The sequence below is a fragment of the Solenopsis invicta genome, chromosome 7 (genome assembly GCF_016802725.1).
Source record: "Solenopsis invicta isolate M01_SB chromosome 7, UNIL_Sinv_3.0, whole genome shotgun sequence".
NCBI classification, from domain to species: domain Eukaryota; kingdom Metazoa; phylum Arthropoda; class Insecta; order Hymenoptera; family Formicidae; genus Solenopsis; species Solenopsis invicta.
The window spans coordinates 12429122-12456080 of NC_052670.1; the positions used below are offsets into that span (position 1 = coordinate 12429122).

Below are 26959 nucleotides of genomic sequence, written 5' to 3' on the forward strand. Positions count from 1 at the left end.
CAGGTGCCTGCCTGGACCAATTCCCAGAGGTACCTATGGATTATAAATAGCGGCGGGGGCCATGCTGCACCGTCGCGGTCTAAGATAAAAAGATTAAACCGGTCGGTCTGTGTGCACGGCATTTGCGCGGATCTTTCGCGTCTGACCTATCTCGAGACAACTTGACCCTCCTGGTCTTGACGTTCCTGTAATTAATAGCTCCAGATATATCCTGGTTGAGCTCTTCACTCCGAAGGAACTTGCGATAACATCGATCGACATCAACCTATCTTTATATATATATATATATATATATATATATATATATATATATATATATATATATATATATCTCAGTGAAATGGCTAGAATAAATTATCAGTGTAGCGACCAACGACACGTTGACCTCTCGCATCTATTTTAGTTTCGTTTGATATCCGTTTATTTTTCTCTGAAAACGTATTTAAATAATTTATATTAATGAATAATTTGTTTAGTTTTATTGTACACTTTCCACATATATACATAGGAACAATCACGGGTCGTTAAAATAACACAATTCCGCTTTTATCCGATTTCCTAAAAGAACCTTTGAAAATGTTAGACAGATATAAAAAACTTAATTCGTGTCTTTTTTGTTCATTAAGATACTATTGATCAGAGACATATCAGCTCGCCTTTTGTTGCCCAGATTGTGATTGATCATAGTGACATGGTTTAGAGGCATGGGTCCGTATACAAAACATGTTTATAAAGATGATAACGCGCTTTTTCGCCATTCTACCTTTATTATTCATTAAACGTAAAACAAGGATAGAATGACAAAAAAAGCGCTTTAACATCTTTAGAAACGCGGATACGGGCTATATAGTTTAGGTTAGCGTGCAAAAAAATAGAGCTTAAGACTCATAAAATTTTTATTATAGGATTTTCGACATTACATGTTTATTCTTCACTTTTTTATCATGGTTTGTCTATTCTGACCTTTTGTATACTGAGAGAAAAACAATTGCTAAAATACAGTTGCTAAAATTCAACTATAGTTATATATTTTATTTAAGTCATTTTTGATGTTAACTATGTATATTTATAATTAGTATAAAAATAAATTAATATTTATTATTATTATTATTATTTAACCGTGCAAGTTATAGTTTATTGTTATAATTATTATAATAATAAACTATAATTTGCATGGTTGAAATAATTATAAATATATGTAATTGTAATAATTATAACTGTATACATATATTTATAATTATTTTAATTATGTAAATTATAATTTTTAGTTATTATTACTTTGTAAATATAGTAAACGAATGTTGAAAAGATAGTTGTATTCACTATAATTATAATTGCATTTTCTACATAGAATATTCTGATATTTTGCTACATTAATATTTGAAATTATTAATAATTTATAGTAAAATTTTTTACAATAGAACTATAAACATAAGAATATTATTACTAATATTATAGCATTAATAACTATAAAAATGGAGCTTCTAGCTATATTTTACCATGCAATTATAGTCACAAATATCAAATACTTTTCTCAGTTACAACCACGGTCATCGATTCTGTCCCTGCGAACATTTTACAAACCGAAAAGTCGACATCTTTCTACATACTTGTAATTTATGATTAACGTAACAATTAGAGTTTATTGGTCGTTACGTTAATCATGAAATGTGAGTATGTAGACAGATAGCGGCTTCTCAGTTTGAAAAATTTTCTCAGAGACAGAATCGATGACCGTAAATGTACATTATAAATTGTGAGAATTTTGTTCTCATTGTACTTGTATGAAAAATAGCCGGTCAGAACTGTTACTTTTTGCATAAAATCTACATCTGCCTGGTCAACAATATATAAGAATTATAGAAAGAAAAAAATATATTTGAATGATTTCAGTGCAATTTAATTAATATGAAAATTCCATAGAATTAAAAGTATATTTATTAAGTATGGGATAACTATCTCGGGAAGTTTCTGCAATCAGTTGGCCATTATTTTGTAACAAGCGGAATGTGTTAAAAAATATATTCAAGAAACTCAACATTTTTATTGGTACAAAAAAAATGTAAATATATATAAAGGTAGCTTGCAAAATTAAATATGAAAACCTAACAATTCGACTGATGGTTGTATGGCTCAGTGATACATGATTTTCTAAATGGTAACTAAATGATGATTAAATGCGTCTTTGAAAGCTATTAATTACATTTCCTAACGTCAACAGTTGTAACAGTGTCTTTGAACAATTCCGAGGGAATTCATTTCATGCAAATGGCTCTCCATGCAGAGATCTGAACGTTTATCACTGCGCCATGCAACCAGCCAAATTTTCATGTCTCTTTTTACAATGTTTAATTTTACAAATTTATGAACCTACATTCTTTGTGTGATAATAAAAATGACGAATTTCTTCTGCAAAATATGTTTAATTCATTCCTCTCTGTGCGTTCTTTTTCTATTGCGTGACAAAGCAGCTGTTTAGTTTCAGCAACTTCTCGATTGTCATCCTGCCACATCAACAGAAGACAAATAGCACTAATATGTAATACTAACATACATATATCAATATTGTTGGAGCACAGAAAGAAACGATGCCTAACAGGATTGTAACATATGATAATACAAACATTGATCCTTTCGACGACATAGCTTTTGTTTCCTTTAGGAAACCCTCTTATCGCTTCGTCCCGGCCAATCGTCATTACGTTAGCGCATATCGGCAGGAAGCAAATTTACGGAAAGACCGATTTAGCGCCCGTATCGGAATTATATAGATGGGGCGCGGAAGTTTATCTCTCTCCTACTATTCTATTATCGCGGGTCACAACACCCGAAACCTCTTGCGTGAACCTCATACAAATTACCCCGCTTTGCGTGGTATATGCATGCGTGTCGGCTGTCGCTATTCGCACCGTCGCCGGCTCGGCTACCCGAAACGGCTTTACCTCCGCGCGAGGCTATCGTCCACGCGCCGTTTGACACGTCGTCGAACGTCATTACGTATATCATCGGTCACGAACGTGCCACGGCACGCCGCGGCGCGAGTTATAGCCCCTCACGCTTCTGCGGAAAGCCCCAACGTAAGCACGATCGAGACAGGTGCTTAGTGGTGCGGCATAAAACATACATAAGAGGATGATCTGGCATTATGGTAAGAGAGACGCCATATGCCGTAACTTACATATGTATCGGGCGCATTTTGCTGCTCAAAACTGACACACATTTTCAAAAATAAACATCGCGCTACGCGTCCAAGGGATTTATTGCATATTGCACTTACGTATACTTATATCGAACTTCTCGATATTGTTTGTCGATATTTAATTGTCCTTCCGTAGTCCAACGTTTACTGTCTGAGTCAACCGGGTCGTTGGTGCCTGATAGTATTTTCGAAAGGACTTTTGCATCTACAGAAAAGATTTCTGAATCCAATATTACTCTAAGATTGGTGTAGAAATAATAACAATTTATCATTGAAAAGAGAATATTATATTCTTAAATGGAAATATTCTAAAATCTAAAATAAAATAGTCCTGGTGATGTCTCATTAATTTTCTTAAACAGATTTAGATCAGACAATGGAAATTCGGGATAAATCTCATAATATTCTTGATTTAACAATAGATTCATCTAAAAACTTGAAGAACGTTCTTTCTAATAAAATATCACGATGGTTCACAAAGAAGTTGTTTGCTTCGTAAGTACTAAAAATATCTCGTCTCACAAATAATCTAATAAATCCATAAGGACTTACATTGTACATTGTGCGCGTAAGCAAAGGCAATTAAGTCTCCGTGAATGCATTGATTATAATGCATCACATACAAATTAACTTCTTACGAGATCACACGGTCTCCTATAGATGATATCCCGAACTGCGTAGTGATTAATTATCGTAAGCAAATTTTTATTCTAAATGAAAAAATGTATAAGCTGAAATTATTCTTATGAATTATTATGAATTATTCTTGTCTCGAAATAAGTCAATCTTATTTAATTAGATGAAAGAATTATAGATCTTATCTTAATATTGTTTTCATATTACACACTTGAAATAACTGACGAGTACGCTTTGCACAGCTTTGGATAGAGTTAGAATTATTTTTTAATACCATGTCCATGCCTTAGCATTTTTTAATTCCTGATAATGATATGAACTGCGTTTACGTTGTTTCAACATCATTTATAACTACCACCATTAGTAGTAACTATTTAACTATTGACTTAGAAAACATCAGTTTACACAACCCAGCTAGCCCTCGGGTTGAGTACAAACGTGTAGTGTTGTGTCAACGATTACGACAATTGAAATGCAATTGTGTTGCTGTGTGCACGAAAGTGTCTGGAGATGTTGCAATTGGAAAGCACTCAATAAGATTAACTATAGCAAGCATATTTTTATAAATCTTTTCTGAGAAAGTGGCTCTAAAAAATTCTGTGGTACCCTCTTCCAACATTCCAAAGTACGATTTCACAATTGTTTGACCCGAATTATTTTTCACTTTTTTTTATACGTGTCTGAATTTGAGGCAAAATAATTAAAAATTAAAAATTCGCGGGAGTCTTTGAATCCCTGGCTGGAACAGAGAGTTAATAAATCGTAATGATTTATCAACAAATTAACATCGTATCAACGTTGAGGATTCTACTAAATTGCCGGAGAAATATGTTTGCTGGCGGGGAAAAAAATATAACTGGAGTGTCGCAGATGCGATTGCAGTTTACCGAAGAAATTCTGGGCCGAAGAGTCGAGATGCGTAGACCCTTAAGCAGGATTGACGCGCGCTTGTTTACGCGATAAGCACGGCTCGTGCAAATAGCATTTCAGTTCGAAACGCGTATATATCGTGCCTCGCGGCGAGCAGGTGACACTTTCGGCCCGTGTGTTTGACAAGTCGGTGAAGAAAAGAACTTGGATTACGACAAGAGAGAGACGGCGACGATGACGTCGTCGATTCCCGTACAAACCCGTGCTTTTTCCACGTCTCTTTTCTTTGCGGTCGTCCGTCCCTTGCGAAAGTCGACGTGTGTATACATATATGACGACGTTGTATTTATGCATTGAATATTTTACGTCGCTTTCTACAAGAAACTGATGTTTTTCATTGGTCGCTTTCTGGTAGAAACTGACGTGTGAACGTCGACTTCGTGATTGTAAAAAGAAGTCGTGTATCGCGAAGATCATAAAATCAGTAACTGTCAAGGAGATTATATATTTATTACACTGGTATCATCATTATTCTTTTTCGAAAATAAAGTTAACTAAAAAAATAAAGACGCGAAATAAATAATAAGAACAAGAATTGTCAGCGGCTGAATAAATCGTACTCAATCGATAGTCAAAGGGATGATCATGTGTTTACTTTCTCTTTTCCTTTAACTCTTTTGTGCCTGATTTTTTTTCAATGGAATAATTACCGTTTAATTCACGTTTTATTAGAGATTTTTAAAGTTTCTATAATTATGAATTTATAATGACAAATTTCAAAATTCAAAATTGCGTGTTCAAGTATTATTCAAATCCAACAAGAGTACTCGTATTTTTATCCGCTGTATTGAATCTGTCTTATTGAATTTTGAAAGTTTGATTACGGATTCACAATCAATAATTTCAAGGACTATTGGAGTATAAGTTTCATTAAAATTTAAAAAATTTTACACTTTGCTTTACCATATTAAATCCATTATTTTGAAATTAAATGGTGATTTTTTTTCTATAAATAGTTCTCGATGTTGATCTTTAAAATGAGCTCAGAAGTAACTCGCTATCTTAATTTTTGTGGAAGATACATGTATTTTTAACTTTCATTCTACATTATGAATTTTTATTGAAATATATAGATCAAAGGAGAACATTTCTATCTTTATTTTTATGGAAGATATGAATCTTGACATATATATGCACATAAAGAATTTTATTGCAGCATCTAAAAATTTAGCTAGATACAGATCAGAAAATAATTTAAGTTGGACCATTAGATTATGTAGGGCGTCCAAGCACGATAATGTTGCCGTAAACAATTTTGACGTTTTAGCAACCAAGTTAAACGTCGCGTACAATTTTTTTAATGGTTCAACATAATTATTTCCGAGATCTATAGTTCAGCAAAATTGTTGTCGCGCGTGTGCCACCAGGCACGAAATGGTTAACGGGAAGATTGTTAAATTGTATATATTCTCTTTTACTTTCACTCCGCGAGAGAAAGGCAATCTCTGGTACACGGGAAGTACTTTGCTCGTGACGTTAGCCACGTTAAATGCACGAAAACGAGCGCGAAAAAGCGTCGCGTAAGATAGAACAAGTTTTATTGCGAAAATGTAAGCTGTACACGTCTGGCAAAGCCGTAAAGACAAAGGTTACGAGCAACGAGAATCTCGGTTTACGCAAATTATTATTTCTGTAGCTTCAACAATGAGAACAGAAACACTACATTGCTGGTTCACTTTGCAAATAAAGGAAATGTACATGGTTTTTTTTTTAGGCAAGAGACAATCTTTTCATGGAAAAATCAATGCACGATGATCTCGACGCATTCAAAAATAAAAGATAAAAAATTGCGGTAAATTAAAAAAAAGGATAAATGCGATAAACGTGATTTGCCGCCCCAGAAACCTTCCAATTTTCAGTACATAATTCATGTAACTATCACGCCACACTTAATCGGATTAAAAAGGAAACGAAGATTTCGAAGCACATGTGGCTCCGATTAAACGTACGCGGATATGGTCGTTAATAAATTCAGAATTATTTATTGATATTCTCACGTTCAGAATTACAAATAAACAGCTAATGTACTGTAAAGGTAATAATCCGACTGATTACACTGAATTCCATTAATCTAATTTATGCGTGTGTCCGTTGTCAGCGTTGTGTATCAGCATGTTTATACGGCATCGGTAAGAATATTGCAATGAAAAACTTGTGTGCGCGGAGCTCGCCGCTGCTATTTTCAAGCACGCGAGCGAGCACGTGAAATAGTGGTGCGCTTGCAAACATAGAAATTTTTAATCAACGCACGGAAGAGAGAACGATCGGAGACGAATGAAACAGTCATACCTATGGATTTTCGTGATTACGAAAAACCTCTAGTGCGAAGCAACTTTGAAAAACGGTCGCACGAAAAAATGTTTTTCCGTAGCGAAAGATATTTTTAATTATTGCGACCATACAAATGCATGCGAAAAAGGGGGATCCAATAAAGTGAGGACAAAAGCAATAAATGAATAAAATGTATAATTTCAATTTTGCAAACTCTCGTAGCGTTTATAATAGCAGTTTATAATTTGACAAGGGAAAGAATAAATGTATATTATTTGACGTTTTATAGAAAATGCCGGTCACAAAAATAACATGGGCGGACAGAGATATCTACTGGCTGATGTGTATCTTTATCCGCGTACGTGTTATTATGATAAATTCCTGAATTTCATATTTTTGACAAACATATTTTCGAGCTGCATATGCATTTTTATTTCTGCCGCGCTGATTACAACTTATCATGTCATATTTTTATTCCAACGTTGTTATTAATGTCTCTATCCTATAAGAAACGCGTTTAATTTAAATGGGGATTAAAAACAAACGTGGCATATCGTAAATAACAAATCTTAATAAGCGAGTTAAACAGAACAGCGAGATGAGGCGGAATTATTATATGAAGGCGTATTAAATAAATAGATAATTCGTTCGTAGCAGATTAAATTTTTTGCAAGGCTCGCGCTAAACACGCTAGGTGGAGCTCTCCCTTAGGAAAAGGGCCGGCAAAACGCATTACTCTGGAAAAGTCAACGGGTGATAATCGCATCTGTCACGAACAGGTTGGGCCGTGTGTGTCCATAAGGAACCTCTTTGATATATTTGCGCCGAGGTCAAATGGCCGACGCAAAGAGCGTATTTTCGTGGAACGTTTCGCAGGAGGGGAGAAAACGATGCCCCGGCTGATATATGCCCGAGCCTTACTCCTGAAAATCCGGGACGCGCTCGCGGCTCTCCTTCGCACAATTGGGAGATTTTCAAACGGCCCGATCCGTGACAGACGTCATTTTTTATCCCCACCGCGCGTCAGATAAGAGTATCCGCGCGCGTTTTCGGAGACATGGGGAAAAAAAGAGGGAGGGCGAGAAAGACAGGAACGAGCGATACACGAGGTCGATAATCCTCGCCGGAGGGTTATTCGCCGAGCCGACGCAAACGAAAAAAAAAAAAAAAAAAGAGAGCCCTCGCGGTTCAGTTCGAAACGCGCGAGCGCAACGAACGGCATTTACATAGGCAATTCGCGACGCGGCGGTAATTGTAAACGCATATCCGCGTCAGATGGTCCGCGATTTTATCTTGAAAAGCCGGCAAAAAAAGCTCGTCGTCCGCCGCGAACAAAATTCATGGTGCAACATTTATAGCGGCGCTCAGGCCAGCGCGTTCTCCTCTCTCTCTCTCTCTCTCTCTCTCTCTCTCTCTCTCTCTCTCTCTCTCTGCTGCGGCAAGATAAAATTTCGTGAGAAAAGCGTGCGCGCGGTAATATTTCCTTCGCAAATTTATCTGCCGTTATTCAGGCGCGATGAAAATAAACGTCACTCGCGCGCGCTCCGCGAACGCGGCCGATGCGACGCGCTTGTCTCCTCGATCGAGAGAGGGATAAACGCGCGTCCCGCGAGTCGACCAATTAATCAGAACGCACGTACTTTTCATTCACGCGATTTTGCGTGGATGTTAATCGCGCGCCCATCATTTATCCAGTACCGAGAGACAGCGAGCAAGATACGCGATGCACAGCTGCATCGTATTTATGGATCGTTCGCCGGCGAAGTGAGCGAGTACATCACTGCGAATGTAGTATCGCATCGGGTTAGCCGCAAATTTGCGCTCCGTACTTCATGAAGTGCAAGCTCTGAATCATCCTGGAGCCTTCTCGTTTACAAAAATGTCAATACGTCAATAATCAAGTAACTGTATCAATAAAAGTGTCATTAAATTTTTCTATAACGCGATTAAAGGGGGTAGCTTTAAGAATTTAATCAACAAGATGAAAACGTTACGTAATTGCAATAACAAAAAAATTGTTTTTTCGAGCACAGGGACAAAGTTAATGTTTTTTCTGTAATTTTTTCGATTTTGCATACATTCATCTATTTTGCTCTATCGCGTCACAGTCTTGAAGAATTTGCGATTAAAATATGACTACTTTAGTATGTGCAATCTTTGGTTTATTATAACAACTATGACGTATTATACAAGTTTCATTGCAATTAAAATAAAATTTTTTATACGGATTTTCAGTTCTTAAATGGAATTTGTTGTGTCGATGGTGATTAAAACGATTTATGGTTAACGTAGCACCTGTATCGTATCAAAGCTGCAGCTTACGCAAATTTCCCAAAACTGTAACGTGATCGAGCAATTTGGTAAAAGTGATCGCATTCGGCGCCTGAAAAACCATGAGAAACAATTACTTTTATTTTCGTGAATTTGTTTTGAGTATTTTATTCTTGTAGAATTAATTGTAAATTTGCTGGCACGATCGAGAAACATTTTTACAAGCGGAGACAATTGGTACGAATTATTTTTAATCGAAAAGCAGTTAGATCGAAAATAAATAATAAAACGCTATAATAGAAATATCAATTTATTAAAAAATACTGGCATTCGTAGCCGCGGGGGATAACAATTACTCGTTATTGCTTGTCGTCCGCGGGATTATAGCCAACAGATACACCATTTTGCCGGATAACAGATTTTTCAAGACAGTTAAACGTACGGGGATTTAATTAACTGGGCTCTCGTCTCCTATCCACGGTTCTTTTGTACCGCGGGAGTGACCCATCCACCGCTGCCGTGACAACAAGAGCATCAGCGCTTGTCAATTTCCTCCTTTGTCATGCAAAAGCACACAAGTCTTTGCGTCGCTATTATAACGCGTCGCCCATGGAATATACCGTTTTATTAATGCGATTATACACCCGCGCGCGACAATGGCGAGTTGCGCGTGTACAACGAGCCGAGATTTTCTCTCTTTCTCTCTCTCTCTCTCTCTCTCCCTTCGTCGCGTATCCCTCTAAAAACGTAAAAAATGAAGAAAGGAGAAGAGCAACGGAGAACGGCAAGAGCAGCCAGGCGTTTCATGACATTTCATAACCGCAATGTACAACGCGGCCAGAAGGCGCGCGCGTATAGCACGTTTGAAAAAAAAAGAAGAAAGAGAGAGAAAAAGAAAAAAATACCATCAACTGGCATCCGACTGTATATTTATTCGCGGTGACATTTTTACTGCGGCGCCCGTACACGCGCACGATGCACGGGGATGCGTTTCGAAAATGCACAGTCCGGTGTCCAGCGCTCCGCATCGTGCCGCGCTGCGCTGCGAGCCGGCTTGCGGCGCGAGTTGAGAAGAGGAGGAAGAAGAAGAAGAAAGTTCCGCGCGCGTCGGAGGCGACCGACGCGGCGCTCGTCCAACTTGGCAGCGGAACGATACACTTCTCAAACTCGCATAATGCTTTTTTATGGGCGCCCGACGCCCGACGCGCGTCGTACCTACCTACGTGGTGTACCTACCTACCTATCTACCTACCTACCAACGGAGACCATTGTCCTGCGGCAAACTTTCCCGGAGACTCGCAGAGTTAGTTGCAGCTGCACGCTGCAGCATCTCGGCGCACTAAAACGACATACGGTATATCCGGCGACATCCCACGATACCCGGGATAGAGAAATGGTTTTTCGAGCGACCGCGCTCGAAAAAGGACTGCTGTTGTTTCCCCGAGTATCACCGAAAGACGAAGTGGAAGGAAAGCGGTGCAGCGATAATATTCCGTCCGCGTTTCAGCCGAGTTGTATAAGGAAAAAGTAAAATTTGAGAATGCAGGGCTCTTCGTAAAGCGACGTTAGCGATTTTTAATTATAATTTTGGTCACGTTTTGAGACAATTCTTTCTTGTAGAGAAGACTTTTGGGAAGATCGATCCGATGTTTTTTTTTTCCTTTCTAATTTCGCGGAGAATATAATATTCAGATAATATGTTCACGTATTTCCATGCTGTATTAAACGTTTACATTATTGTGTCTCTCCATATAGGTATCGTAACAAGAAAGAGTGACTTCTACATTATCAATCCTGCCGTTCTATTCGAATTTATTTGACCTAAAATAAATTTTATTTTCTTACTAATATTTTCTTTAAAAAAAATTTTTTTTATTGAGTTTTTTTGTGCTATTGGTCCGAAAGGTATAATTATAGCAAATCGAACAAAACAGCGAGATTAATGAATGAGAAGTTTTTATTAAAATTATATATAATTTACTCTGCAACAACACATTATATCGTACGAAGACATATGTTCAGAATATCATATTCTGTACTTATCTATTTCAAGATCTTTCGTTGAAAAAGATTGAAACTGTCAGGGGAGCACTCACAGTTTTACGTTGAAATATTTAAAGTACTGCAGTGAAAAACGGTATTTCGAGTTACAACATTTTCGGACAAAGTTGTCGATAAGCCGATTTTCATGTGCTCAAAACCCGTTGAATTAATGCTCACTCAGCTTTCGTATCGTACGTTTGCATACTTCAAGCATATATTCGACTCTGACCAAAAGTATGTGAAATATCTTTAAATCGCAACGCGCTACTCCCTCGCTTGCTATTTGAAAATTAAAATAAACAATAACTTATTTTAATTACCGATTCGTGACAAATACGTCAATGACAGTTAATAGAGCCTCTTGATTCTCTGATTGATGAACACTAATTAATCTGTTCATCACAAAATTTTGCTGAAAAGCATCAAAGATATTTGATATTTTTACTCAATAATATTTTCAAATGAATAGTCTCTTGGGTTTGTGGTAGAAGCTTTCGGACTCGCTGCTATGTATGAGACTGTCCGATATTTCAGCGAAAATATTTTCGTTTTATCTTTTGTGATTCGTTTTGGCTTGCATGCGCATATTACTGTACGTATATTATCATTCCTCCATAAAGCTAAAATAAAATAGATCATAAGAATTTGAATATAGCGTTTTTTTTCTATTCTCAGAATAGATTTTTATATTTGGATCTGATATTTGAATTGTCATATCTTTTCAAACAATTTCATTGAATTTTGCTTTATTATCGAAATATAGAAAAAAAAGAACTTGTGATGTAACTCTTTTTACGTTAAAATTTTCTCCTCGCATTGCGTCGTGTCCGATTTCTCGTGCAAAATGATTAACGGATGACTATCCTTTATTTTCCAGGTCTCGAGAAGTGCAGGGATACTGTCACACTTTGTCAATCTAAATATAGTGATACCAGAGGCGTTTATATTAGGAAGCGACGAGCATCACGTCGACGTAGGGTCTATCATAAATCTCGTGTGCATAATAGAGAAGGTAAGACACACTGCATGCACCGCATTTGCGAGACGCCTTACTTAATGCAGGCATGAGCGAGCGCGCTAATAAATGTAAATAACAGAAATTTCTTGTTATAACGTAGCGACCGCGCACGCAGTTTTCCTTTTAAACCGACCTCTTTTTCGTCTCTTTATGCGCTCTCGGCGCGAAAGCTTGCGTTACGGTACATGCGTTCCGCAGGTTTTAACAAATATTGAACATTTGGTCCCAGCTATGTTTGATCACGCCGGCGTTTTAAATCGTTTACATTTTTAATATGTTTACACGAGTCGATCGGTGTCGTATGAGTTGTGAAATTTCGTTTTATAGGTATATAAAAATTGCTGTACTTTTTGCGAAATAAATCGCGAAAGGGCGATCAGTTTGATATGACTTTTATCTTTATTGGCGTCATCGCCTTTTCGTCGCCGTCTACATCTCGAAAATCATGCATATGACTTGCATAATACGATATTTTAAATATTAAAATATGCAGAATATTCCAAATTTTCTCTATCTTCTCTTTAGTTTTAGATTTTCTTTTATGCAATATTATATTATATAAGTATTTTCTTTATATGAAATTTTTATAGATTCTCTTGCGTCACTTCTGTTAACAGAATCAAAGTAGTTAATACCTTTAAAAATATATGCGATATTTTAAACGTGCACTTCTATATATATATTTTTTTTTTTTATAATATGCAAGCCTTTCCAAATTGCACCAATATTTTTTTTTATATTATAACACGATATTGTGTTTGTTTCTGTCATGTAGAATTTTTCCAAATCCTTGGATCAATTTAACGCTGTCTTATAATTAACAAATGTTAAGGCATTTTAACATCTATAAAAAAAAAACAAATGAAAAAACTCGCAGAAAAAAGAATCACCTCACAAATCTCTCTCTGTGAAAGATTGTCTTTAAATTACGAGCTTTAATGTTTTCTGATTATAATAATAACGTTGCATTACGTCCACTTAATATTAAATCGATTACATGAGTTTTTAATGTAGAAGCGAAAGCCTCGGCGATACGTGTGCCGGACGAGGAGATGGCGTCGCAGCGTAATTTTTTCCATTTTACAAACAAAATTGCGATACGCGCGAGGCGTATCCCACGGGACGTTAACGTGCGCGCGAGATTAATTATCATCAAGATGCGTTAATAGCAACCAGCTTCGCCGGCTCGTTCCCACACGCGCTCGCGCACATACGCGCGACGTTAACAAGAGTAATTCGCGCGCGGTGATATCGCGCTCGCAATCCCGCACCTGCCGTTTCATCGTCCTCGTAACTTTTGACCTATATCCCTATAGATTATTAACGTTTCCGGAAATTCGTGCGCGAGCGTACGTTGCCGCTGTACGCGCGCGCACTTTTGCACCCTTCCCCCGAATATCGGTGCATTTCCCGTCCAAGGTGCAGCAGACATACGCCGCCCGCACGGCTCTCGCTCGCTATATACACGTGCCCGTGATATTTCAGTCACTTTATCGGATTCTGCCGCTTGTCTGCGGATTTCGCAATATGCAAGCGCGGCGCCGCGCTTCCGGTTTTACTCGATATTCGCGACGGCGATACGAAAGAAGAAATCGCGCGACGGGACCCGATGACGTTGATTCTGTTTTAATTGGCAACTCCGTGTACACCAGATGCCCATTAATTAAACTGATAAATTAAAATCGCTGCGCCCCTTCCTCCCCCTCTCCTCCCCGTGCCACGGTTGCTGCTGCGGTGCGGCCGGAAATTGATTAAATTCGTGTTCCGCTCGACCTTTCGGCTGCGTGCCGACCATCCTCCATTTCCAATTTAACAGAGCGTCGCCGAGTCACTCCTCTCCATTCTTTTATACCGGTTCGCGATACGTGCGCTGGTGCAAAAGTTCTTTCCGGAAGCGTCCGGGTGACGTTATTTCTTCGCTTAATTCGTGTTCTACTTATGGTCCGCAACCGACGAGATAAACACCATTAATTCCGCGATTGAAGTTCGTAAGGCATTGTTATTCTGAATTCATTAGAAAAATTCGAGATGCAAACAAAACGGAAAATGGCGCGGCGCAGAAATACAAGTCTTGTTTCTTTTACTACCGTTGTATATATAATTCCTCAGTACTTCGCACTACTTTTTATGTAAATTTAAACATTCTTTTCATGGTCTCTCTCTCTCCTTCCTTTTCTCTCTTTTTCTTTCGTTTCGCCAATTTATTGCACAAGAATCGTTTATAAAGGAATTAAGGAATAAACAAATTAGCTGGATGCAGTTAAATCAAAGATATACCTTTAATTGTCCTAAAATAACAAACACTGAGTGGCAAAATAAAATCGTTCTATTGACTTGTGAGAAATCTAATTAAATGTTCCATTCATTTCAGAGAACCGTCTTCATTATCGGTTTGTATATTCATACATAAATTGTAATAATAAGTTGAATATTAGATCAATATACAAATAAATAAGAAATACAAAGAAATGCCATTTTTCAATTGAATCTTTGTGCTTAATCCTTTTAATATCAGTTATTAAATGCATTTTTAACTCCAAAACTACCAACAAGTTTGCCGGAAACTTGAAATGCAATCGTATAAACTACAGCTAGAAATAATTTCTTAAATTAATTTGATTGTCAGATTTAGAGTTATATATTTTCTCGATGCTGAAAAATTACTGATTGTCGGGAATTTTTTGAAAAGTACAATAAATAAATTTGATATCTACAAAAAGAACATTTTATTGATTATTAATATATAAAAAAATCTTAAAAGCAGAATTTTTTAAAATTATAATAACAGAAAATCTGTCAGTATTGAAAAATCTGTAATATGTATACGTAACGTGAATATTTACTGGCAGTGTATATCGGAACGCAGCCTAGATTGCACAGATCAGTAGTAGAAGTGGTAGCAGTAACAGCAGCAGTAGTAGTAGTATAATATAAATATTGTCTCAAAATTATAGTAAACTTGAAAACTTATAAGGGATTTTGTCTATCATTATACATATAATGTGATTTATATTCCCTCTATTTTGAACTTTGATTTTTATTTGCGTATTGATTCAAATTCAAAGATTTTCTGTCGGTTTAAATTATTTGGAAAAACTTTGGTTTTTAAGAAATGAAGATTTGGAATTAAAAATATGAACCTACTGTTTTCATATTCTAAATTTTTTTGCTTAATAATATTATTTAAAAATTATCTAGATAAAACTATGTATAATTTATCTTTTATCTATATAAATTAAAATTAAATTATCTTTACCTTATCTAAAATACATTTATATGTAATTTATCTTATCTTTATCTAGATAATATTAAGTTATCTAATAGCAACAATTGATATGAAAATGTTAACAATTGATATGAAAATGTTAAGCAGCAAGATCCGCTTTGACCGAAAAATGTGGCATTTCTTTTTATTTTTTATAAATTATAATGTTATCAGCTGCACAACTTTCGGAGAGACGGACGTGCACGCGAAGAAAATGCGCCGCGCCACAACGGCCGATTCCATAATAATTGACGAGAGCTCGGCCATAAATACCGTTAATTAAACTGATAAATTAAAAGTGTCACGGTACAGGCTACTTGAAAATTGATCGCACGCAGATCCGGGCGCACGGCACGTGTATCCCGCATATATATATATATGTAAATGTACGCTCGCGTGTGCAGCCGCTTTTTACTCTTCACGCGAACGTGTCGAAACGCTGCCGCGGTGTCGCCGTGCCGGTGCCGCCGGAGCCGCCGCAGCCGCCAGAGTTTGCGAAACGCGAGTTCTGCAAAAATGCACCCCCAGGGAAACGGGGAGGGGGCAGAAAGGTGGAGTGCACCGGAACGCGGAGCGCTCGCTAAATAAGGGCGAGCGAAATGCGGGCGGGTTTAACTCGGAGCAAGCAAGTGCAACCGGGTCGGCTTAACTTCGAAACGCAACCGCGCCTCTAATCTTACCTCGTCACGCGACCGCAAAGCGGTTAACTCTCTCTCTCTCTCTCTCTCTCTCTCTTGCTTTCTCTCCTTTCCGCTGAGTCCGGTTATCGTTCGACGAGACCGAACGGTCGGTGAACCGCATTTAAAGGAAAAGTGCGTGACGCTGTGGACCTCTTACCACCCCCTCCTTCCTCCGTCCCTTCTTCCCGCTTTTCACGGCTTATTTTTGCCGAATAAGCTCGGGAACGGGCGATACGTAAATTGACTGCACCGATACGTATCAATTAATAATATTGTGTATTTCGTAACCGCCAATATAAATTCACGCTTCATTGGCTAATACCATTTATATATCCGACGCAATATATCTAGAATTATAAAAGTAATACCGGCCCCGAACTAATTGCGTCACGATCGGTAAACAATTTCATCGTTAAATCCGTCGAGTGAATCCGTCGGCGTGATAAAAACCGCACGAGAAAAAAAGAAGAGAGCGAAACAATATTCTCACCGCGCTCGTTCTCTCTGCGAATTGGGAGTTTTTTTTTTTCACACAAAATTTCGAATCCCATTGATCTTGACGGACGTCGTTTGCATTTTTAAGAATACAAATTACGAACTGCAATATCTCGGCGTATATATTTTAATGGAATAAGATTAACGTGAAATATACAGCGGGACATCACGCAACTCTGCCGGGTAGAAGCAATTTTTGTAGCGAGAGATCGACGCACATTTATTTATAAAAGGAGGAAGGTTTATTTAGCCGAGGAAAAAAAAGAGAAAAGGGGCTGCGAAAGAGGGGGAAATTAAAAAGGGAGATGACAAAAATAGTGTATTATTTTGATATCATATATCACGGCGAGACAAGCTGTCCGGGTGACATGTTACCACGCTCATAAAAATTAGACATTCCCATGAGAAACTAACATTCGCCGCACGTCGTCGTTTAATTTCACGCGTGCATGTTATAGCTTTGCGTCATTGGTTACGTTGTACACAATTGCCGCATTTGAAAGAGAGAGAGAGAGAGAGAGAGAGAGAGAGAGAGAGAGAGAGAGAGAGAGAGAGAGAGGAGATGAAAAGAGACGAGAGAGGGGGGAGAAGAGGAGAGAGGAGATGCGCGAGAGAGAGACCATCGATCGATACGGGCACGCTTACGTTCGCTCCATCCAAGCTTAAAGAGGAAATTTTGGAATTGCCACCGCAGACGAAGTTTTGAACTTTAAAGCGAGAGATAAAGCTCTCCCTCATCCTCGTATTAGGGGAAAGATTTCATTGGGCCACTCGGGTATAGCGTAGATAAAAGTTGCCGCGAATGGGAGACAAGTGTCTCGCCCTGAAACTCCCATTAATGCGTAACGAGTATTCTTTTACTCGCGCGAATAACATGTAAATCTTGAAAAAGTTAATGCCCTCTCTTCCCTTGCTGTTGCCTGTCGCTCGTAAGAATAAATCCCGGTAGTTTTACAAAATTTAACGTTCCTGCTCCCTCCGAGCTATGTGAAACGTTGAACGTCGCTTACTCGTTTGACGACGAAAAGATAAATGTTCTACAAGCGGATATGAGATTTCCTTCATTTCAATATCGAATCGCTGAATGACATTGTGATCGATTTCGTCGTATGACATATTAATGTATTTGTTGGAACATCGAATTTACACTGAGAAAAGTGCTTCGATTGTACTAACACAAAATGTATACAAATGTATGAAAGGTAGAATGCATTTTGATGAAACCAAATAGAATTTCCGATTAATTGTGATTGGACCTGATATTTTATAGCACACTAAACAAATTCAACCAAGTATTTAATATTTTCCGGTGGAATCTATGAATATAACTTTTAGATGTCAGCGATGTTTCAGTCACTGAAAGATAAGGAAACGGCTGACTTAACTGACTAAAGATAAATTAAATATTATTATTAATAATTCTGGTGTATTTAATAGAAAGAAATTAATCGTGCTCATTAATTAGTAGAACTAATTTCTACAATTTTGATTCAATAATTTTGATTCGTTCATTTTTCTACAAATATACTGGTGTTGAATCTATTAGACTTCCAATTTTTTGCAAGCAGGTTTTTTATCTTATTATTGCACAATTCAGATGTATTTTCAATATTTTATATATGTATATAATTTTTCATAATTAATGAATGGAAACTTAATAGTATTAAGTGTAATTTGAAAACTAACGAAAATTTTCGTGATGTAAATGTGAAATATTTTAAAGACAATATCTTGTAAGCTTTTTCTTTATTTTTATGAAAAAAAAATATAACTGTGATAAATATGCATTATTTGCTACGAGATAAATTCTTGCTTTCTTCAAGCATTTCTCGGAAAATTACTCAAAATTAAAGCAAATAATTATTGAACTCTATTGGCCTTTCGGTCCAATTTTCCAGTATAGTCAGATGATAATTGTACAAATCAGGAATAGTCATTTCTGTTTCTCTCGTATCGTAACAAAGTTGATTATCGACGCAAGCCTTAATTGAGAAACAAGCGCACGTGTAGGACTTCCGTATCATTAATGTTTAAATTATACGTAACGTTGTGTAATTTCAATTTTGTGTGTACGGCAAATAGTATTGTATTACATGCCGGTTTCAATTATAGCTTCAACTTTGTCACAGTCATTAACAATAATTTAACGTTAAAGCGAAAAATTTCAAAACTTTGTTACACGAAAATGGTTTTGCTGAAGTATCCAAAAATTTAGTTAGATGCAGGTCTGAAAATAATTTTGTTGGACCAGCAAAATAATTATAAAATATATTTAAACATAATGAATAGAAAGTTTTGACATTCTAGCATTCAGCTTGAGCATCTTACGTAATTATTTTTATGGCCGAACAAAATTATTTTTAAATCTATATCTAAGCTAAATTTTTAGACTCTTTAGCAAACCGTTTCTTACGAGTATATATTACAAAAGAATATGAAAATGTGTACCTTAGAAAAAGTTATAATGACTGCACATTTCCAGGATGTAGACATTTTGACAGAGATAATTGCTAATGGAATCTGAAATATTTAACTAGCGGGGAATGTTAATTACTGCAATAGTTCTCGTCTTTTTGAACTTATAGTCTGCTAAAAAGGGAACCAAAATTTAGAAGCTATAATCAACAAATTTTGCAAACAACATTCCGCGCGATTTTTTTCCCTCGAATAATTTTATTTAGGGTTACAAACACCTCTTTAAGTTTAATCCAGATATTAAAAGCCTTTTTCAGAAAAAGAATATTTGAAGAAAATACTGTTAGTTCCAACGGGGAAAACATTTTCTGAAATACGAAATATTTTTCAATCGTTTAACTTATAATATTTTGCAACTACCTTATATATATATATTTTTAACAGAGGATGCTAATTCAATATAAATTTGAAAATAAAAGAAAAGTGTAACGTAGAAAATGTTATTTTTATAAGCTTGCATTTTATTCGATGTAATTTTATTTAAAACAACCTCGACCATGTAAAGCTAATTACGCAATATAATTTAATTTTATGCTTGAATTAATTTTACGTGCTTTCCTAATGGAGCAAAATATGGTATGAACATATTAAATATCTATCAACAAATTTTTTAAGCTAACTTCTTTTACTTTTTTTTTTATCAATTTCCACATTTTCTGTATTTCTTTATTGTTGTTATATTTTATAAAATAATTTAAAAATCGTAAAAGCTGCTTTGTTTATTTTATTATAAATATTTGTAAAATGTTTATAACAAAAATAATACATAATGTAATGAAAACATTATGTGTATCATGGTACGACATCAGAGTATAATAATATTATAGGGAACGAAATAATATTTTGGTAGCTACATTTTACGTCGACTTGAAATTATTCGAGTCACTTGGGTGCGATCAATAAAGCGCGTCGTATTTCCGTTTCTCGTAAATGGGAAACCGTTAGAGTACATACGCGATATATGTAACACGTAAACGATAATCGAACCATTTTCACAATTACTTTCCGATAGAGGAACCGAAGAAACAATGCCTTCTCACGTACAGCGGGAGCATAATAAAGATACCAGTTTATCTTATTTTTGTCCACGCTCTGTATTTCTAGAATCGCGCGAAAGCCGCTTACAGATAAGCACCTACACGATACTTCCATTTGCTGATTGGACAAAAATCAATATGCCCGCCATAAACCAATAGGTAGAATTTTTTAATCGTCGCGAGAGTGCCAGATATTGCAGTGATGCAAATCGATTGCATCGATTCATGGCGCATTATGTTCTGTCAGTATCCATACAAATGGATGTTTACACTTACTTAAACGTATTAAAATCGAGTTATAAAAGCGGAAGAAATCGCAGATATTTTCTAAAATCATTGTCAATTGGCGTAAAATAACAATGGGCTAGGAACGAAGCTGTGATTATGTTCTAATATAAATATTATAATTTTTACATATGTAGAATATTATTTCACTTAAAAGAACATTATGGATCACTTTAACAATACAAAAGGAATGTAAGACTCGTTTGTTGCAAAGCAATATGAGAAGATCAAGATTTAAAGACGAGTTTGGTTAAAGATGTGCTCGATTAAGTATGAGCAAATTAAGGATTATACAAATAAATAATAGTAATTAAATTGTTCTTTAATACTGTAGAAAAGAACAATTTACGTTTTATCTTACTCAATTATCCTTGGAACTCGCTAGAAAGGAGAGACTAATGACGAACTGTTGGACACGTTGCACTAATTTCTAAATTTCCTTTCAATCAATTTCTAATTGACTTTTAAATTCTTTAACTTCCACAACTGTAACAATTTCACTGGATCGTTCTCTTACAAACGTGGCTGACGAGTTATCAAGTTTTAAATTTTCTGATTTTGTTTAGTTTGATTGTTTGACTTGGCGATAATCATTAATGATTTTAATTTTATTTTTACGTTATTGCTTGGTTTTTGACATGTCTCTCATTATTCTTATTATCTTTTTACGGCGTTTTAACATACGGCGTATAATTAATTAACATAATTTAATTTATTTAATTTTTTCAATATGTTCGTTTTTAATTATTGTGAAAGTTAATTGTGTAATTTAATTTTACCACGTTTCACATTTTTATTACCTTTTATTAATTTTATAGCATGCTAATTAAGACTAAATATAATTTTGAAACATAATTTTTTTTTCTGACTTATTAGATAATTTGCTATTGCTTATTTTTTCTTAATTTTCTTGTTCTCGTTAACCATCTCATATTACATTTTAATAACATGTTCATAGAACAGTAGAAAAATTATAATAGGACGAAAATAGAGTTTACAGTCACGATCACTGTTATAATCAGCGCGAGATAAATGTTTCGAGACAAAATTAAACTGTAGATAATTGGTGGTGGCAAGAACGCCGTCGTCGTCACCTTATAGATAAATAATGAACCAGAAAGACAAGGGACAGAAAGAGAGAGTAAATTCAGAAAGACGAATACAGGCATGAATCTTGCGGTAATGAAGCGCGGCTTGATTAAACCGCGACTTGATAGCGCGCGCCGTACAAAATTATGATAGAGCCAATTAAACTTTCGGCAAAATTCTCATTAGCGGCCACGCGGAAGCCAGAAGCGGCTGAAATCATTGCATTTCGCGGAAACCCACCGCGCCGCGGATTTTCTCGTTAAAAATATCGATCCCCACCCTCGGCCTACTTTCTGCCGAAGAAGTATCGTCTGCGAAACGTATTTCTCTCTTTCTCTCTCTTGTGAGAGGACTATAAAGCAGTAATAAAAATCACGCGAAGCTATCGAAGGCTCCCCGTATATTCGTGCGGCGACGTTTCGCAGATTTCGCGTGCGATACGGTCGCTCGGAAGGCGGATACATACGTAAAAGTGGGCTCGAGTGAAATGGTTAAATAAAGCGCTCACTTACAATACCGACGAAAGATGGAAATATATGATGACGTAGCAATGTATGCAATCGCCGAATAACATGACAGCTACAGTGTACATAGTCCTTTGATAGCGCCGTTATTCAACGTTTTATACTGGATGCAAACGACAACCCCCTCGTAAAAGTCCTATATATCTCGTCCTATATACCGCGGCAGATGACGAAGTGAATTTTTAGTGTTACACTTCATTATCGAGATATCCTGTAGCTCGGATAGAATTTGCGGATTACATGAAAATGGATTGCATACATTATTGCCGTGTATTCTTACACAGATTTGAATATATTACTGTGTCGCGAATGTTTAAGGGTAATAAACTCTTCTCGAGTGAAAAGAATTGATAATTCTGTCCCGCGCGAAAGGGGTAATAACGTTCGCGCTTAACGTACGGCTACTAGAAGATAGAACGAGATAACAAGGAATTTTCTTTGTTAATGCAGAAAGTGGCGCTGGGGATCTGGTGGCGTTCTTTAAAATTAACGACTCGCGCACTTTCGGGACAAAGGGCAGACTTCTGTCGTTAGTTGCATGCGTGGTCTTTCATCACGGGCTATTAGGATTGTAGACGGTGGAGAACAGCCGTTTGCGGCAATCGTAACGTGTACACGATACCGTGCTATTGTACGTGTAATAATTGAGAGAACATGTGAAAGGGCGGTAAAACCGAGCATTAATTTTCACAGTTTCTAGTGGCGGCACTTCAAAAGACCAAGGAAAAAGGGAGGGTCTATCCCCATCTTTTATACTCGCTCTAGCTATTCCATAATTATAATCCTCCGACCGTAAACATTATGTACATGCGTCCGCGTACTGTCCGCAATTTACAGCATTAATTTACATGCACACCTTGGACAAATTCAGCAACGAAATATGACTATCGAATCCCCACAAAGCGGCCCGGCGGCGGCGGACTTGTAATTTAAAATGCATTCGTCAAATTTACGGCTAGAAACCATTTTCGGAGTTCAAACAAAGCTCCGTTATAATTATTTACTGATAATTTCACCTCGACGTGTTGATTATTGATTTGTTTAATTTTGCAATGTAACGTTTGAAACAGCAGTATATTTTCTTCGATTGAAATACGTTGATATAAGCACAAAAATTTTTTTTCAATTAATAACTGAAGGGTCATTGTGCCGATCACCAAACAATCAACGACTGTTTAGGAAAAACATTAAAATATTAAGACTTGAAAATAATAAATTGCAAACAAATTAATATTTTTTTAGATTTAATTTCGTAAAGATTTGAATAAATATTATTTTTTACTTGAAAATATAGTTAAATTATTTTTATTTGTTTATTGACTAATGCAACGATCCTGTGCAATTTGAAAAGCTACAAAGGCACACTTTATGTTGAATACAATTTATAAATTCTATTTAATAACGCATGAGTATTCTGATTAGTCGAATTATTGGACGATTAAACTCTTGTCACTCTTTTAAGCAAATTCTTTTACGCCTCAATGCACTTGACACTTAATTTTTCAAAGGGCATAACTTTTCTGATTGTACAATAATTGTTAATTTTTAACGTACAACATTGAAAAATTTTACAATGAGAGTATCGATTTCCTATGCAGCGTGCAACAATTATGCTAAATTATTATTATAGCCAGTAACTTGAAAACATCGTTTAACGAATTTTCCTTAAAATTCCTTTGGCACAACCGCCATGGCAAGACGGGAAAGTAAGTTTCAAATTCAATTTTACGTTGCGTCAGTACTTTTAACGAGGAAGTAAAACGTTTTGTGCAATAAGCGCCCTTGTCGTCCCTCCAAGAGCATCAACGTCGACCCTCTGTAATCTTGACGTAATTCTTTAGCAACAGTAAATTATGATTATATTTAATCATCCCAGATATAAGTAAAGAGAGAAAAAAATTATGGTTGCCACCAACAAAATAATAATGTTATTTTTCGTTTATCCATACAAAAGAGTTATGGGAACCATAATAGTACTCTTGACTCAACGTAGCAAATATCGCTGCTCTGTGGATGTTACAACTGTAGTCTAACCATAAACCGTAAACATATTATCAAATACGACGACGCGAAAATGTCAGAAATATAACAGAATCTGTTCACATTTAGCACTCAGCAGCAAACTGTTGGTAGAAATAATTCTGCGCGCAGTTTGACAGTATACAGATTAGTAGTAGAAACCAAGTAGAACCTGTTACCAATCTAGATTAGATTAATTTAGATATCGGAAGAATACCAGTTTAATGCGGACACAGTTGCTGACAATTTGCTGGCAGTACAGGAATTTTGTTGAGATACAAATAACATGTATAAGAGGAATCACAATTATTAATAATAATACACACTTTATGTGAAAATTCTTCGCGAGTTAACAGTAATATTGCTACTAGCTATTTCATTGCTGGAACTGAACTCTCAGTGTTGCACAACTATATTTTATAGATCTCTCAGTCATAGTTTTAGTGTTCTACAGACTGTATAGAGAGATAGGAATATTCTTCAGTCGAGGCAGCCGTACTTGAGGATATTCTAACCGAATATTACTTATCTTAAGAACTACGATTGCGAGAACCGTAGATAGGTATAACTTAACAACTGTATTCAATGTAATATCAGTATTAGTTGAATTTACATTGCACGCATTTCTTTTTCAAACAAAGAGAATTGTTGTAACAACTACAGCAATTTTTTTCCGTGTGCGAAATTTAATTACATTGAAAGCATTCAGCCTCGAAAATATTTTTCGTGATTTTTGCACGAAGCTTCGCGCAGTTTCTACTGAAATTTAATGAAACAGGAATTTTCCTAAAAATTTGAAATAGTAATGGAAAATATCTTTAGCGCGATATTTTTACCGACGATTTCACGAGGCGTCTTCTGGGAATATTTTCAGCGAGCCATTATTCGTCGTGACGAGGCTCGTGTACCAACGAGTTAAAATATCACGCGACGAGAGCTTGTTCTCCTCCCGACGGAATTCTTCGTCGTCCTCCTCTCTTCATAAACAGAGACATACGCAAACGCACGTGTCAGTTTTTCAGCGGCTGATCCGTTTAGGAGAATTAGCCTTAAACCTCGAGATAGCACTTGAACTTTCGGCTGAGTCAGCCCGGGCGAGAGAAAGCCCCTGATATAAGCTCTTAGTCGGACGTAAGCTCCGGACACGATGGATGACCGGACACACACACACATAGGTGGCAGATATATTCTTTCTTTTCTAATAATCCCGCGTGGGCACACCGGAAAGTCTCGCAAGGAGGAAGGCGCCGACAGTTAATCCGCACTCATCTCAAAGGACGTTGCCGTTCTTCGATTTCCGCGACGCAGGGATGAGAATAAAAGAATTATATCGCGCGCTGAGCTTCCGAAAAGTACTTTTGGCACCAAGATCAGAATAATTGCAAATAGAATTCAGATGAATTGAAAAAGATTTATTATAGGATCTGTTATACAAGATCTATTATATGTATATAAAAACATGTAGAATGTATAGTAGAAAGACAGAAAAATTAGTATAAAAGGTGACAGACATTTTTTAAGCGATTATTCCATTTTATAATTATCCTAATATACAATATAATTTAGAACACCCACATAAAAAATATTTTAAACAATTAATAATAGCACTATTTTTTTTTTACTTTTGCGATATTGACTTTAGTTTAATTCTGACACTTCTTTGTTACTCAAGGTAATACGTAAACAATCTTGAAAGTAAATAATGCAATTTATTTGTTGTACTTATTCATCGTACAAGTATTTTATTTAACTATATAAGTGATGTCTCATAACGTTTCACTAAAGACGTTTTAACGACACGACGCATAGTCTCGGTAAGTTTACGTCAGGCGGCATCTAACGTGCCTTGTAATTCGTCAGCGTTTTGCCATTAATTTGCTAACCGAGTTGCACGCCCCAATAAGCGCACCGCCAAATTTCTATCGCGCGATTACGTGCTCCATTAATAAACCTCACGTTAATTAACTACATACTTAATTAATTAATCTCGAGGCCCGTTTTTGACGTCGATAACATGCGCAACCAACACTTAAGAAACTTGCCAGTATCCGTTTTGGCGCGAGGCGTCTAGTCAACCAATGTTTATGTGACCGCCGCTGCTCTTTTTTTTGGCACACGTCAAATTAAAACTGAATTCGAAAAACTGTTGACGCTCAATCCATCTCGGTCGTGTTTCTTCCATCTTTCCTCAACTAGAAATCTCTAATGGTGTCGAAAAGATCTTTTATAGCATTGATTTCGATCAAAACTCTCAAATACACACTAAAAGAAGAAAACGGTTTTGTTGAAGTATCTAAAAATTTAGCTAAATTTAAATCTGAAATATTTATACTTTTGTGAAAACATCAAAATAATTACACAGAACTCTCAAGCTGATTGCTAGAATGTTCAAACTTTTTACAGCATTGCCCATTCTGTATAAGCGTACTACATGGAATAACTCCGATACATAGAATGGAGCACCTAATTTGCACACCTTGAAAAACTTGTAAATTATAAGTTGTATAAAAAATTGTTGTACATAATGAAAGTTGCATTTAAGGGGGTCATTACATAATTTATACATTTTTTTACATATACGTGAAGGCGTTTAAAAAACTTTAAAGTCAACTTTGATTTTTTTAATGGAACGTTATATATTTTTGTGCTACTGTTAAAAGGTACGTTTAATTTTGCGTTTAAATATATTAATATTAATTAGTCTAAAAATCGTTCTTTCTGT

At 36.2% G+C, this 26959-nt stretch overlaps 1 protein-coding gene across 5 annotated transcripts in view; it reads left to right on the forward strand.

Annotated features, from left to right (window-relative positions):
• Nucleotides 1-26959, forward strand: part of LOC105202438 (zwei Ig domain protein zig-8) — a 368807-nt gene that overhangs the window by 271781 nt on the left and 70067 nt on the right. For all 5 annotated transcript variants that reach the window (XR_005575284.1, XM_039452174.1, XM_039452175.1 and 2 more), the window contains exon 5: nucleotides 12228-12362. Coding sequence is in view for 4 of the 5 variants with exons in the window: in XM_039452174.1 (XP_039308108.1) it covers nucleotides 12228-12362 (135 nt within the window). In the remaining variant the exon portion in view is untranslated. The remainder of the gene's footprint in view (nucleotides 1-12227; nucleotides 12363-26959) is intronic.